Here is a 16,699-nt window from a genome sequence, read left to right on the forward strand (position 1 = left end):
TTAATAGACATTTGAAGACAGGCTTAGGGTAGATGGGATCTAGCACTGACCACCTCTGGACACCTGAAGGCCAATCAGCCACTCAATAGCATCCAGAAGGAACAAGAAGTAAGGAAAGAACCAAAAATTCAGTGACAGCATTTCTCAAGTGTAATACACTACACCAAAAGACCTGAAAAGCATATTGAAAACACATGAATTTAAAGTGCATTTTGGGCAACATATCTGAGTTTGGAAATTTAGAAGACCAAAAACACCTAAATGAGACAATAATCAGAAGAGGTAGTTTTGCCAAGGGGAAAAAGCCAAGTAACTGCTGCTGAAGAACCTAAAGCAAGTCGCTGAGAAAGAATCCTTTGGCAGAGATCAAACAGGAACTGTGCTGACCAAGCATCTGCTGCTGGTACTTAAGCATCAACAAAGCAAATCAAACACACTCTTAGCAAACTTTATGTGATGCAGTCCTCTTGCTAAGGAGACCCCAAGCTACAAGAAAAAGAAATCTCCAAACTATGCAATAAAGTTACTTTGAAAATGCCTCTTTTTCTACCAGACCATACACAGATGATTCTTATGCTGGCAAGAATGACTCAGTCAGACATTTTTACTATGTTCAACCTTTAGAACAACTGTGACACAGCAATAAGAACAAAAAGCTTTGTACTGCTCTTTAAAATGCTCTAGTGCAAACAAGCGACAATAATTTTGCTTTCTAGCATTACAAAATTTATCCAAGAAATACCTTCCTCTTCTCTTCTGTTTCAAAGAGGTCTGATTCACTCTGGATTATCTTTCAATCTCAATTACCATCAATTGATATTCACAATATAAGTGACCTTTTAAGGTCCTTTGAAACATAGTATTTTAAGGACATAAAAATATTCTATTTGAAAAGCCTTCCTGCTGATTCAATAAACCAAAAGACTACAAATGTAGTCAAGACATCCAGTGCAAGCAGCAACTTTGAGTAAAGAGCAATTCTGTTTTATGCCTTTCTTTTATCCAACACATACTCATCAACTCATTTAAAAGACAATTCCATATTTAAACAAACACAGAACAGCTTTGCAGGCCAAAACTACCAAAGGAGTTCAGTGAGCTTCCTCTGAATGTTATGTTTTATTGTCTGCCACAATTTTTTAGCAAGCTTTAAGTTAAAGATGAAAAATTGAGAAAACAGCAGAGAGTTAACTGTAAATTTGAAAAACAGCTTTGATATGCGTCAAGTTCAGAGAGGACTAAGAAGTGAAAGCTTGAGAGATTAGACTGCACAGATGTTAAAAAAATGAAGAGTCATGAAGCAGGCTGGCAGCTCAGAGGAACAAGAGAAGTAACTGTTTAAGAAAGTGAAACTAAAAATAACTGAGGGCGGCTTGAAGATTCACTAAGAAAACGTGAATAGAATTTTAGCTATAAAAAGGGGAAAAAAAATTATGCACCAAAAGTTACAGCTTATTTGGCAAAACATCTAGAGTCTGTAGATCAGCCTAGAATATTTCACCAAATGCTTCTCTATTAAACTACTCCTGTAGTTAAACTGGACACAAACACACTATACACAACCAAAGAAACTTTTGGTTTAGCAATTTCAACCATCCCAGAAGAAACCCTTCTCACACACCCTAAAGCCCAAGACATACAGAACTGATTCCTCCAGAAGAACAAGAGTCTGGATTCTTGATTTAGACAGAGACCGTGAGGCAGATGAGGGAACAGAGAAAGGCCAGCTACAGCAACCAAACAAAAGAAAGGACCACAACGGAAATTACACTGGAGCCCATTCCTCAAGGAAATAATTCTTCCTGCACACCTCAAACAAAAAAAGTTCCTAATTATTTTTCCCCCTGTATCCCTGCAATCAGCACAACGTAGCATGATCAGCTTGATATTATTTCTGAAGACTGCTGGCCGTGCCAGTTGATCAAAGAAAAAAAACACTAGGACTTGCTGTAAAGGTAGGAAAAGCCACAATGTGAATAGGTCTCTCACTGGAATAGGACAGCTGCCAGGGAGGCCTTTTTGCTGTGAGTGATGGAAGTGAGGAAAATCAACAAGAAGAGACACAATAAAATACTCATACAGGTAGCTACAACTACACATAAGTGATAAATTCAATTCAAATTACCTCTTGAAATTTACATATAGTCAGTATATTATAATGTCCCATTCACAATGTGATCCAAGAACTGAAATATAAAATTTATGAAAAAGCAGTAGATATGCTTGGCCATTTAGAATACCCCTCATGTTCTGAAATTCCGTATTATTGGGAACTGTTAATTAAAAAAATACACCATGTGCTTCCAATGCTTTTCGATACAAATTTTGAAATGCTCAAACACAAAAAGGTTTGTAAACATTCTGTAAACTTAGTGCTAACACAGGTATTCATATTTACAAAAAAAAGTCAGGTCGTAACAAAGATTTGCATACACATATAAAATCTCCTGAGTCAAAGATTATTACTATGAACTCTGTTTTTTTATGCTGTTTTAAAATATATATAATATAATAATAAAAGGAATACTCCAGAATTTATTAATTTTAAATAAAAGATTGACAAGCTATATACTAACCTGTCCCAGCCCAGGCATACCTCCTCCCAGTCGCAGAAGTCTATCCATATTTCTAGAAAAACAGAAACAAAGGAAAAATGTTCCCAAGCTCGAAATGTTTACTAAATTGTTATCTATATAATTCACCTTCAGTCACTCAGTATGTCAAAAATATTGGTGGTAATTACAACACAACATCAGACTTCCTGTTAATTAACACCACATATTAATTCAAGAAGCTGTCTTCCATGCTAATTAACAGACTTTGTTTTATTGCTTTGGTTTTGGGTTATCCCCATTTCTGAAGATGAACACTCTTGTCAAACTTCTCAAAACTTTCCCATCATTCAATTAATTGCGGGATTTTTGTTGCTTATGATCAGTACCTACAGCCAGAAAGTTCCTAAAACTTATTAGATATACAATCAAATGTACTTTAGTTTGCTCAGAAATCATCAATAAAAATCTTAAAGTAAGGATTTTAGCATCCTCATTAGTAAGTTCCACACTAATTAACTTACAGCTTGTCAGTTATCATCAAAACTACATGTGAAAGACACTAAGCAGATTATGGATCTCTGAATTAGCATCAAAAGCTTTTTTTAATGAACTCATTATACTAAAAGAAATACTGTAAAGTAAACATTTAATGTGTATATAGTTGGAAGAATAGTGACAGTACAGTCATTTAATACATTCCCAGTGTTGCATGTGCCATTGCTTTACTGCAAGATTGTTCCAATCAATGAAACATCTTACTAAAAAAAAAAAAAAAGCATCCATTTTTGTGTCTTGTAACTTTCAAAGGAGTGATCCCCAGGAATAAAGGCTGTTAAGGTGCCCAACCAAAAAAATTACACTGTTCTTTCTTTCTCTACAGTTTTTTCATTTTCTGTTGTTGAAAAGACATCTACAATTTCATGGTGGGTACCTAAGTAGAGGTTCTGCCCCAGCTTTAACAGAACTTTACCATGGCTTTTTCAACTTCTTAGCTCTGTACAACAAAACTTACGGATAAAATGAAAAAAAAAAGCCTACTGGATATCAATTTTTAAACAGCTGTTTTTAGCAAATCAAGCAATTTCCAAGGCTTACAGAAATCAGAAAATTTTATTTTATTTGTGAAATAGAAGATTAAAAAGTATAGCATTGAAAATTATGGTCTTAATTGGACAAGTTTTAATACAACACAATGAAGCCTGCTTAGCTGATATGAAAGCAATTAAACCACAAAATAAGATTTTCAAAATACATTCATCCTCCAAGAGGATGCTACATTAGATATAAGAGAATTATACACATTATTTCAGATTACATTAACAATACTAATTCAATAGCCTTCTTAGTAATTTTACAAAAGAACTTGAAAAATATATTTGCTTTGTATATGAAAAAACCTTCATGCTGAAGGTGAACGTCACCATAATTTTCATAATTTCTTCTGATATTTGCTAGAATTTTTAATGGCTAAAGACTAATAAGCTTTATTTCAGAATAAGTTTAAAACAAATACTTTAATCTTCTAAACACACAAAGAAACAGCATTTTACTTCCTCCTTTAGTAAGGTCCTATCCATATCCAAGATACATTGATCAGAAATACCTGCTCTACTTGCTAAGTTCACTTTCCCAGTTCAATGAACTATCAGGCTATTAGTTTAATATGATTCACTCTCTTGATTTTGTAGAACCTGCAAATCCAACAAGTGCATCCTCATCTAGCAGTAAGTACTTTCTTAAAGCTCCACTAGCACCGTATAAATTAAAAATGAGTTTATTAAAGGGTCAGTGGTTATGCTTCACTTTTTCAGTAAGTCATTGAAACCAAGCTTCTTTTTTAGAGTCAAAAGCTGCACACAGTGTATGTGCTTTTCTATACTGAACTACAATAAATTCCACATCAAGTTGGAGGATTTCCTTGGAAAGGTTAAGTTGCTGTTTAAAGATATTATGTAAGCATATGTTAAATGGCTTCAATAAAACAGTCACAATGTTACCACAAATTACCGCCAACTACAGTTCATTTTACCCCTCTGTGGTAGATACTCCTCCATTGAAACCCACGATGATTCATCTTCCGTGACACTAAAGAGGGCTGAAGAGTAACTGAGAAGTATATTTAAACTACTAAAACTATTATTTTAACCATCATGGTAGTTCTTTTATTTTAAGAAACTTTTAGTCTCTACAACTAGTAACCCTAAAAGTGGTCGTTCTGACAACTACAGCAACTTCCATAAACTGATGGGGTACATTACCTGTGTACATTTAAGAAATTATAAATTAATAACAAATCCTGTAACACAAGTGAAAAGCAATAGCTTGTACTAATTAATTAATATTTTATTTACACAGTTTATTCCAGTTTCTATAAAAGCCATATATTTTGCCATATTAAGGTTGGAATAGACTAATGTGTTAAATAAACTGATTATTTATCAGCATAACTTTACAACAAAATCTTACTCTTATAGAACAAGAGTGATGTAACATTCCCCACCTAACATATCCCACAGACTAGTCATTGAACTGAGGTATTCAAATTTTCAAGACAGCAGCACAGACAGAAAATCTCTAAAACCCAGTTTTAGATGCACTGCAAATTATTTCACTGGCTTCCATGATTCTGGTTAGAGTGTTGGCAACTAATGCTTTACTTGTCTATTTGTAACTGAATATGTTTTAGTAGGCTAAAGTCTATGCGGACCTAAACAGATTTGTTTATTGAGATGTATAAACACCTGAAAAAATTAGGTTACTGAATCACATTCACCAAAAAAAATTAAATTTTTGTTAATCAATCTAAATATTATTTCAGCCATAAACTCCATCCCTCAAACAATGCTTTTGTAAACCTTAAAACAGATTAAGCAAAATTTTTAGACATAAGTGAAGCTAACTTTAGCCTTTACAAATAAAGCAACTATACATTTCTAACCTGGTGTTCAGCAAGAGATGCTCACAGAACAAACTCAGCAGCAGCTCCCACTTTTTGACTGTAAAGATGACACCAGTAGGTCTCTTTCCTGTTGAAGGAAATAGAAAGGAGAAAGGCAGAAACCCAGTAAAATTTAGAAACTATGGCACACGTGAAAGAAAATATTACATTGATAAACTGCAAAAGGACAAGGCACCATTGAAGAATAACCCCAAGAATGTTTACTGGGCTTTTTTTTTCCTTTTACCATACAATTCCTTGAAGTGGTACAAGCCATGTCTTGCTCAAGTATCCATAATACTGCAAGAAGCTTCCAATTTTTTCAAAATTACATGTAAAAATATTTTAATAATTCATTTAAGCAATTTAAAATCATTTGATTATTTTAAATGCTGTTAGAAACTGAAACCATGGCCTTTTTTTATTATTTTAGAAGCTTTTGCTGTAGCTAAGATGCCCTAAGTACCAAGGGTAAGAGCAGTCTGCAGGTACAGAAAGCTCTCCTGTTTATATCTGCAAGAGCGGTTGGTGTGACTGGAAAAGCCAAAAAGATCTTTAGGTTTGCCTGACTTCAGGTAGACAAAGGCTGCTTCACATTCAATTTAGGAGTTAAAATTCACGTTCTCCTCCTCCCTGAGATCACTGCCCATTAATTGCATCCACTCAATCATTTGTAGAGCAGTGTTTTAAAACAGATCTGTGAAATGATCTGTGGCTGTGATTTGATAGACGTTTTTTTCAATGTCAGTGTTAACATAAGGAGCAATGAGGAAGCTGCTGCTGCTCACCAACTTGATGCTGCTTTCTCAGTACTGCCAGGACAGCCATTTGTGCAGCCCTGCAGCAAACTGAGAGGCTATCAAAAATGCTGGGTTTAACCCTGTTCACTTCTCTGAGAGGCTTCAAGCTGCATCCCAGAAATAGTTGTCTTGGCATAACAGAAAAAGAGGTCTTGGAAAAGCTGATTGCTTGTAACACTAATACAGGCTATGGAAGACATTTCTGTCAAATCATTCTTTAAGCTTAAGCTGCTCAAAGAATGTCTGTGGGTTTTGGGATTTTGTTTGGGTGGGGGGGGTTGTTTTGTTTTTTGGTAACTGAGGCAATTTAACAGAGACCCTTTTGAAGCTTATCTCAAAGTAGTACAAGAGCAAAGATGTGTTCACCTTCCCAGAAAGGCAGAAGAGAAAGAAGAAGTCAGAGTTTCTCAGTGCTGACAGGCTGGAAATCACTAACAAGTTGAATGGACAGTTACTAGCCTTCTGCCAGCTTTGCAGAAGGAAATGAGCCAGGAGAGACCACAAGAGTCAGTAGCACAGGCTACAACAGAACTGCAGCCACTTCTTCACCTGGGCTTCTGTTATTCACCTTTAGCCACCTGACCTCCCAGTGGTCTTGCACTTTCTTCCCCATTTACTACAAAGATATGAAAGAAACAAACCTCTGTGAGCTTGATCTGTTCCCCAGGGAGGCACACTGGGTAGCCTACAGCTGAGAATCTCACTTCTGCTACAACGTGCAAAAAGCTGGGTTGGTTAGCAACTTCTCTGTTGGCTTTTCCCCTATATTTGCACACACTCATATAGTTTCATTATATATACATATAAATAAAAGCCAGAAAAGTAAACAAACAGTTCACAGTAAATCTCACCTCCTTTCCTTCCAAAGCTGGCAACAGGTATTTTGATTGTTTCCTTCTGTCTGCAGGGGAAAGTTAACAGTCTCTGTTTAAAGCTAAACTTTAAGGAAGCAAATGTATCAAATATTTCCATATCAGAAAAAATACAGGAGGACAGTTATCATAATAAACTTGCATTTTGGTGCACTGCAGGATTTGGATAATGTATACTCATCACTGAAATCAATATGGTCATTAATGGCTTAAAAGAACTGAATAGCTTCTCTGCATATGTATGTCCATGATTGGAAACACCATAACTAAAATAAGCTTGGTCACAGGATGTCATTTAAAAATCCAAACTTGCATTACCGCAATTTTCTTTTAACTGTCCTTCCCTCAAAAGGGAAATAATAGTTGATGTTATTAATGCAGTGAGAGTATACACAGAGCATCTCAAAATTGATCTGAAAACAGAAATTTTAAAATCCATGTCTAATATTTGCTCCTAATACTACTGTTAGACAACTGTTACAATTGGAAAGAGTTGCCCATTTGGGGAGTTCTAGTTCACCACTCCGTTGTTCATTGGTATTTTCAGGTCACTTAAATTTGGACTTTTAATAATGAAAACGTTTTTTCTTAGGTAGCATAGGGATGAAGTTATATAAAAGGATTATGCACAAATGTGTATACACAAATAGGTATAAACCAATAGCTACTGTGTTTATACTTGGCATGTTTCAGCATGTATTTTGAAATCAACTGGAAACAGTCTTAAATTACTCCATCTCCTTGCATGAGACATATGAATTTCACACTACAGTGCACTATTTTTATCTAGCATTAACACTCCACAATGTGATCCCTCAACGAAAGAGGGTTCTCCTGGTTTGGCAACTTTTGAGTTAGTAGAGAAATAAATATCAAAATCAGCTTTGACATACATAGAAAACAATGGCTACTAAACTGCCCTATTAGTGGAGAGTATCAGGCTACACACAGGTGACAGCAATTTACTTTGCAATTTGTACACTGAGTGACTTGATGCAAATCATTTCATCTTCCGTAACTCAGTTTCTCCACCTGAGACTATATAACAAGCTTTGGACAAGCACTTCCAGATCTCCTGTTGAGGAGTTACATGCAGCAGATGATCAACAATTTTATTAACAGTGTTCAAAAGTGGCTCAAAGTTTTTGGTGCAACTGCAACCATTTCAGCTTCACTAGGGATGATAAACAGCAAGAGGTAAATCAGCTGAAAAACTGTGCATTGCAGAAAAACATTATTTCACCAAGGAAAAAATCTCACTGCAGTTAAAGTCATCAAACCTGAACAGAGACTTCACATATGAAAAGGTGGGGGGCAAGGCAGGGGGCTAGCCTATCTTCCCATACGTTTTGTATGAAAAGAAGAAAAAAATGTACATATTACCATCAATACTAAGTAATCTGTTAATTAAAGCTAGAGTTTAATCATGTCATGCATGAATGGAGTCTCAGTAGCGCAAGTCCAGAGTTACATTACTCTTGCTTCCATAACATGATCAGTTCTGTAAATACAGACCCAGTTTCTGGATCACATAGACCTGAATCTCAATAGACCCAAGCTGGACTAGGTGGTTTGCAGGTCAGCTTCCCAGACTGCTTTCTGACTTTCAGAAGTGCAGCAAACCTAATTCTACTACATTTATTGCTGAGCTGGAGTTACTTCAGTAACACAGATTCAAACAGACTGCTTTAAAGCTACTGAAGTACATTCATATAAAATTTCCAGATAAGCAGAGATTCTTTTACAAGCTGCACCACCACAGAAACAGACAGAAATCATTTGAATTTTTTGTATTATAGAAGTTATGGCCTTCTCCAAAATCTGCAGAAAAGCAAGCAGAGACTCTTGTGGAGCTATTGCAGTAGTCCAGCAAGTACTCATCATACCAGTTCTCTGTTATTAAAGGTGTCCTTAACATTTGCCCTTTCCCATCATCCTAGATGTTACAAGGTAGTTACAGGTATTATTAATTTGCACTCCATAATTCTTGTCAGGAGTGAATAATTTCCAAGGAAGTTGACAAACTAGTTTATATACTAGTATTACTTAATATTGCTTTTAAAGTATTCTCTAACTTATAATGTTCTAAATCATGGTTTTCAAATGAATATCACTGAAATGGCATGTTACAACAGGTGATGGAACACAGCCTTTCCCATTAAGCTACAGGCTAAATCCTGTTGCTCAATGTCACACTGAGTAATTGAGAAGCAATTCATAGGCAAGCAAATTTCTGAATTTCTTCACAATCAGATAAATCACTGTCTCAATAAGGTCACAAACAGTGAATACTCTGGTCCACAGAATCTTCTTCTAAGTTTACTCCCTACCTGAGGCACAGGGGACACCGCTGACTCCCAGGGCTGACAGCTTTCAGATAAACACAAATCTGTCAGGCTTTTCAGCTTGCCTAGTATCATTTCACTTATATATAGCTTTGAAATACATTTACATGAAAGTTCTTTATAAAAAGTCAACCTCAATCCCTGTTAGTTTTCTGTTTTTCCACAGCACACTGAAAACAACTGCAACTTTAAAGACATGACGCCAGCATATTGTTTACAAGTATCCAACTACATGACACAAATTTGTTACAGAAACATTACTTAAGTCAGCTGCATACTATAAATAGCACCGTTAATTTTTTATTATCGCTCCTCTTCTATTTAATTCTACTTCCTTCCCATCCAGGTATCCCAGCCTGAAGTGCTCTGCCTTCACTTCCCCCCGCGCCCCTCTAACTTCAGCTGCACTGCCGGGGATCGTGGCAATGCCGCACTCCGGGAGCAGCAGCGCTGCGGTCCGTGAGGTGCCTCTGACAGGGCACAGAGCGCTGGTGCTGCCCGCAGCACGAACCAGGGCGGCCGCTGCGGGCCGGGAGGAGGCGGCCGGGCCCTGTGGCCCGTGCGGCGCCGAGGCCCGTCCGGCTCCAGCGGCCGGGCCCCCGCCCTGCGCCGCTCCCCGGCCCTTCTCGCCACTTCCCCCCAGACCGTTCGCAGCTGCTCCCACTGCCCTGAAGCGCCCGGACTTCCCAGCGGAAAGCCCAGGGGCCCAGCGCGCTCCCCTCCCGGGCCGGTGCCGCCCGCCAGACCCGCCCGGTCCCGCTCCCGTCCGCGGCCCTGCTCAGAGGGCGCGTTCCCCGGGCGCCGCCGGGCAGAAACTCCCCGGGCCGCGTTCCCGCTGCCACCGCGGGGCCCCTCAGCACCCCGGCCAGGAGACGGCCGGGCCCTCACCTGGGCCGGAGCCTCCCGGGCCGCGGTGAATCAGCCGGATCTCATTCAAACCGAGCCCTTCCCGGTTCACAGGGCACCCGGCAGCGGCTTCCGGCCCCCGGCCGGCGGGGAGGAGCTTCTGAGAGTGGAGAGCGGCGGAGGGGAGCGGCCTCCCAGGGGAGCGGGCCGATGTGAGGCGCCATGAACTGCTCTGCTATAGAGTGCTGGGGATTAACTTGGTCCCCTGGCAGCCGAATGCCACCAGTGCCGAAAGAACGACACGACGGGATGGCAGGAGAATCAACAAATGAGTCATCAAATTAATAAAAGAATTATTACTGTAATAGGAACAGTATCGCATGCACTCCTCTCAAAAACAGTGTTACAGAAAATACGAGGATTTAGAGAAGAGAAATGAGAGTGACCACATATATATATATAAAACCAGCACAAGAAGAAATGGAAAAGCATCAGAATTTTGGCTAAAAAAAGATAATAGGGAGATAATCATATAAAAGTGTGCATGCTGTTGAGTAATGCATACTTGCCTGATGCAAACAGAGAAGTGAATTGGAATTTCTATTACCCTTACGTTAACTTTGGAGCAAAAACTCTGTTGTAAATTAAAAGAGGAAAACACAAAGGCCAAGGGAGTACATTGCCAGACAGCATGTGAGCAAGATGTGGATGTCAGTGCCCCTTACAAACTTATTATGGCTTACACAATAAAAATTTTTAGAAGTTGATTTATGTGTAGTTACTGAAATACTGCAAGTATTTTAGAAAGTATTGGGACAATTTAAGAACCTATACAAGCAATTTATTAAGGACTCTGTATAAAATTTCTGCCATGAATGAACAAGATGAGCCTCAAGGTTTATTTGAAAGCTCCTTTAAAGACTGAGAATGTAGTATTAGAAGATGTTCAGCATTTTCTCTTTCACAGATCAGCTACATGGAAGCAGGTAAAAAGGTACTAAGTTGTAAATTAAATGGGAATAACCTCAGACAGATATGGTCACCACTTCCACAGCACTTCAGCAGACACAGAAGTCCTAGTTTTTTATATCATGAAGTATAAAATTAATCCAAAGAAAGAGAAAGGGAATTACCATTATATGGTATTCTGCTTTATAAGAGGGGCAACGTTTTTGAAAAGCAAAATAATTTTCCATTTTGTTTTCAGATCTTTGCTAGGCTGAGGGCATCTCAAGAGTTAAAATTTCAAAAGATTCTTAAAAAGCTAAAGGTTTAAAATGTGGTTTAAGTTGTGGGCCAGTAATTTCTTTCTCAAGCTACTAATGCAAAACCTATTAGTGTAACTTACTGGTGCACCCACAGCCAAATTACTGAGAAACAAAGAGTAAAACCTACGTGTCTCTGTCTGTGTGTATATGTTTATCTGGGTATGTTTGTCTCTAACAGAAGAAATCTTGCACCCTTCTTCAAACAGGCTGTTATAGTCCTTCCTGTTATAACCTGGTAAAACTTAGCTCCTGTAATCTTGAGACTGTATTTTGAGACTTGTGCATGTCTTAGTGTTCTCAGAAGTCATTATATTAATTATGTGGCCAAAGATTTTTATTTTGGATTAAATGAATGAGATAAAATATTAATTCAGTGGATGGAAATGCATTATGTTGCTGGTTTGTACCATGATTTTGAGACTAATCCATTTATTTCTCCATGTCCACTGGAATTCTGACACCTTAAGGAAAAATACCCATTATATTAGGGTTCTCACTCTGCAGTCATGTGTTTTTAAGGTACCCTGTATTTCTGAAAAAAGAAAGAAACACAAATATTTATTTGTGAAAAGTGATCATTTATCTGGGTTAATGTGTATAATAAGGAAAAACAACATAGTAAAATCTTTATAATTTGCCTATACCCACTGATTTAAATGAGCAATGGCATTTCAAACCATTTGAAGATTTGGCCCTTCTTTGAAATATGAATGAATACAAAGTGAAACAGACTTTCATTGTTATTCCTAATTACATTTCAAGTCATACTATTGACTTTTTAAATATATACATTTATTGAAATTTTATAAATAAATATAGTTACAGAAAATGAAAAAATGAGAAAATAGGAGAAATATTTACACTAGGAAGTATAGTGAATTAATTGGATATAAGGAGGCAGTATCATGGTTGGAACTTATGACAGATGGTATTTTATATTTTTATATAAAAAAGATATATTCTTAATCGTATATGTCAAAGAAAAGAGACCATATGTTGTTAAACACTTCCAAATTGTCATTTAATCTGAAGGGCATTCTCTTGCATGCTTCCAAATCCCTCATTGTTTTGGTCTAACCAGTGCTAATGTATAGATTTTATTTATTGATTTGCAGTAATGCAGTGCAAGAAAATGTTCAAGGTTTGTTCTCTTTTTTATTACCTTTTTTTTATTACCTGGATGGCTCTCGTAAGTGGTAAATACTAGCTTTGATTGGACCTTCACATTTTTCATACCAACTTATCCTTGTTTGTAATGAAGTGATCAACAGAGTCAGACTTGCTAACAGATCACATCTTTTTTTTCTAACTCCTGGCATATAATTTTCCCTTCAAGTCTCTTTGTGATTGGATTAAAGCAGCAATATTGCTGAAACTCTGTAATTAAATAATTCCATTGTACATGGCTAAGTGGCAAATGTAAGAATGGCACGTAGAACATGAAGAGTGCACTGAGAGATTGGACACAATTTTCTGATAAATCATATGTAGAGAGTGCTGTTTGTGTTAGGACAGGAGGAATTCTCCAGGACTGAGTTATAACATTAAAAAAAAAAAAAATCATCAACACCAAAAACCCCAAACAAACCCAACAGAAGATACTGTTTCAGAAAGCCTGGTGTTAGAATGCCCAATAACACTGTGGGTTGAAGAAAATATTGGACTTGTGGATATTTTTTGTTTTCTATGTTTAAACATGTAAAACAGAGAATGGGGAATGAATATACATCAAGGAGCACAAGAGCTGACATCATCCTTGTGAGAGGGTAATAAAGCCAGAATCACACTATTTGATTGATTGATTGATTGATTTAGAGTTATGTTTGGTAGTTATACACTGAAAAAGTAATGAAGGAATTAAGTGGAACTAAGGAAGTGTTTTAAACTGCAGCCTTTCACCATGGGAAGGGACTGGAACTCTGTCTTGGCAAACCTGTAAATGGGGAAATGGTTTCTTCTGTTATCCTTGGCAAGCACTCACTCCGTTAGAAGTGCTGATGGTGACCTCTGTGACATCCCCAACAGCTTGTACAATGCTTGATCAACTCCTTGCTGCATGCAGAGTAATAGCAAGGCTTGTCACAAACAATGAATAAAATTTAACAGGATTAGTTAAAGATAGTATATGAGTGAGATTACTTTTTTTAGACTCCTCAACAATTCTACAATCAGCTGCAGAAGGCTGTTAGAGGCTTGAAAGAGGCTTCATTAATCATGAAACATATGATTATTGAAAACCTGCAAACAAAACTATTTGCATCTCTTTCAGATTACAGACCTGCCCATTAAAGTATGACAAGTATAAAGTCAGTTTGAGTGAGAAGAATGGTAACAATGTATTTGGATATAATCCATCCCATTTAAGAAGGGAGAGGATATTAAGAAAGCAAACATTCCTTGCAGCGAGCCATAAACACAGACCCAGCCCCCCTCCAGTTGGTGCCAAAAGATCTTGTTTATATTGGAAATTTCACCAGCCACAAGTTTCACACACAGTCCTAAAGGAAACTGGACTTTTGTCTTTTTAAGTCTATTTAAAGTGATGGCTGAGTTGTGAGAACTATCTACAAACCATCTGGAGAAGATAAGGCCAAGTAAAAAATCAGTCTTGCTGGAAATGCTTGTGTTGGGGGTGTCTATGGAAAATTTTTATGAGGAAACAGAGAAGTGGGTTTGTGTCCCTGGCAATTGCAAAGGTGCTACTCTGTGAGAGACAGTTTATTTAAATAACTGTGTAGAAGACTGTAAATTGAAAACTGTAAATTAAGAGAAAGGTAGTATGTAAAGTGGACATACTGTGGTTTTTTTCTGGATTGCTGTGGGATGGAAGAATACTACACCTTATTTTTTTCCCCCCTTTATTCAGTGGGAGAGTTTCCCTTTATTTGTGACATGATAAAAATTAATTTTATACTTCCTTTAGTACTTAAGATATTTCTGATTGAGCTGAAACATTATTTATATAGAAGTGCTGTGGTATAATTGTATAATGCTTTTCACCAATTTCAGGTAGTGAGAGCCAACCAACAAAGACAATTTCAATTATTTCTGTGGTTATGTCTGTGTTAGGGAATCGTACAGACTAGAAGGAGTAAATGTGTGGGGCTAAATAGGCATGATACATTTCTATTATCATTTTCCACTTTGGATAGCTGTACATGTGTCCGTGGGTGAATGCCCATTTGTAACCAAATCATATGAAGCATGTTTCTGCTCTGCCATTTTACAGTGAGAGAACCTACTTCCAGAACTCCCAAACTTTGGTTTGCTTCATGGGACAAACCAAAGCACCAAACTGCTTTGAGAGTTTTGCTTTAAAGGCACACTCTGGATGCAAACTTCAACAATCATGTAGATGCATGATATCTTTTTTTTTTTTTTTTACAAGAATGAACCAACAATGTGTAAAGACAACATGGTGGAAAGCTGGAAAAGAGTGAAATAAAATTGGAGAAGGTGAAGTCCTCCACATTGCTACACATGGCATGCCCAAAGCACTGGGTATATACAATATGTTCTATGGAGAGCCTGAGGGACCTGTAAACTGCTAGATAAAAACCCATTCAGTGAATATTTTGATCCTCACAAGAATGTCACTTGGGAAAGGCACATTTTTTACAAGAAACCAGCTGCCAGATGAGACCATTGACCATTGTTAAGATCTTTAAAATAAAGCCAAGTAATGTGAATTGGAGCAGTTAACAGATGGATGAATTACTTGTGATATAAGTGATAACCAAGTCAAAGCAAGGTGAGAAAAGGACTTGACATTGCAAAGAACAGCGGATATTTGCAGGGCTAGTAAAGACTGCTTCCCAAATAAAAGTGTTAGCTAGTGGTGAAAGAACTGGAGTGTATCTAATTAAAAATGCATACCAAAGCATAAAGAGAGAATACAAGGGTAAACAAATGGCAGAGACCAGACTTGTTTTCAATAGATGTAAAATCAATCACAACATGGTGAAAAGGTCCTACACAAGAGGTTCGGTGTCCTGTATACAATGAAAGCAGCCATTTTGCCGAAATTAAATTGCTTTCAATTCAACTTACAAAGATCTGCCTAAGAAAAGCTATCTGTGGCTGCGCTGCTGGAGGACATAACGGATGACAACGGTGATTTCAATGGCTGATTTAGAGGATGGTAGGGATGATACTATTCTATAAAATCAGATTTTCTGCTGGACCAGAACATTTACCTTTGAAATTATTTCACAAACAGGATTGCAATTTGCAGATTTTGGAAATTGTCTGATGACAAAAAAGTAATGAAGAATTCCTTAATAGCTTCATTCCGCAGAGTTTTACATAAATGAAATAAATCTGTAGAGATTACATTACTCTACTAATCACAAAGATATAGCAGACAATAAGGTATTTGTAGTCTTGGTGCCTCTACAAAACAAGGTGTGTTCAGTATTTGTAATTTACCCTGTTACTCAGTATGTGAGGAACCTGTGCTCTCTATTTAAATAGAAACTGGAGGTAAATACAAAATAATGTATCTGATTTAGACATTAAATTTTTGACTTTTATATAGTCTTAAGAATTATGAAATTATTAATCAAATATATTGACTCTTCTCTTTTTGATGGTTTCAGTTCTTGCAGCCCTTCAAGATAAACACCATGGTGTTTTTTCCTCTTCTTGACCCTGGCTCTTTTTTCTGTCATCCTTCCTAGAATTATCTACTGTTCTTATAAACATTAAATCATGATGAAGCCCAGTTGTGTTTGGAATTTTTCTGAGATAATGCAAATAATTAATAGCTAGCTAAAATAAACTAGATATTTCTCCTCCTTGATTGGTTTAGAAAAATTGCTTTTTATTGATTAAACATATGCATTTAAAAACATATACTTCAGTCAGTTCAGCTTTCTGGAACACAAGGCATCAGTAGAAGAAAAAGAAAAAGAAAATATAATTGTTTTTTGACTGTGCACAATCTGTGGAGTTGTGATCATGCCTTGTTCTCTGTGTTAATCACAGAAAAAAACCTAGAAGTACATAGAAAAGGTTAATTTCATTCTTGTAGTACCCAAATTGTCAGAAATATAACTCTTCCTGACTTTATTACA

The 16,699-nt window shown here is 37.0% G+C and overlaps 1 protein-coding gene across 2 annotated transcripts in view; it reads right to left on the minus strand.

The window, feature by feature from the left end:
- Positions 1–10,513, minus strand: part of PSMD14 (proteasome 26S subunit, non-ATPase 14) — a 46,149-nt gene extending 35,636 nt beyond the window's left edge. Inside the window, exons 1-4 of one of the 2 annotated variants that reach the window (XM_015634954.3) lie at positions 10,399–10,513; positions 7,145–7,194; positions 5,494–5,581; positions 2,577–2,628 (exon numbers count right to left, since the gene is read on the minus strand). In XM_015634954.3, coding sequence (XP_015490440.1) covers positions 2,577–2,624 — 48 coding nt within the window. In that variant the 5' untranslated portion in view covers positions 2,625–2,628; positions 5,494–5,581; positions 7,145–7,194; positions 10,399–10,513. The remainder of the gene's footprint in view (positions 1–2,576; positions 2,629–5,493; positions 5,582–7,144; positions 7,195–10,398) is intronic. The other variant, XM_015634955.3, reaches the window with a different exon arrangement.
- Positions 10,514–16,699: the final 6,186 nt, after the last annotated feature.

This window comes from Parus major, chromosome 7, assembly GCF_001522545.3.
Source record: "Parus major isolate Abel chromosome 7, Parus_major1.1, whole genome shotgun sequence".
In the NCBI taxonomy this organism is placed as follows: domain Eukaryota; kingdom Metazoa; phylum Chordata; class Aves; order Passeriformes; family Paridae; genus Parus; species Parus major.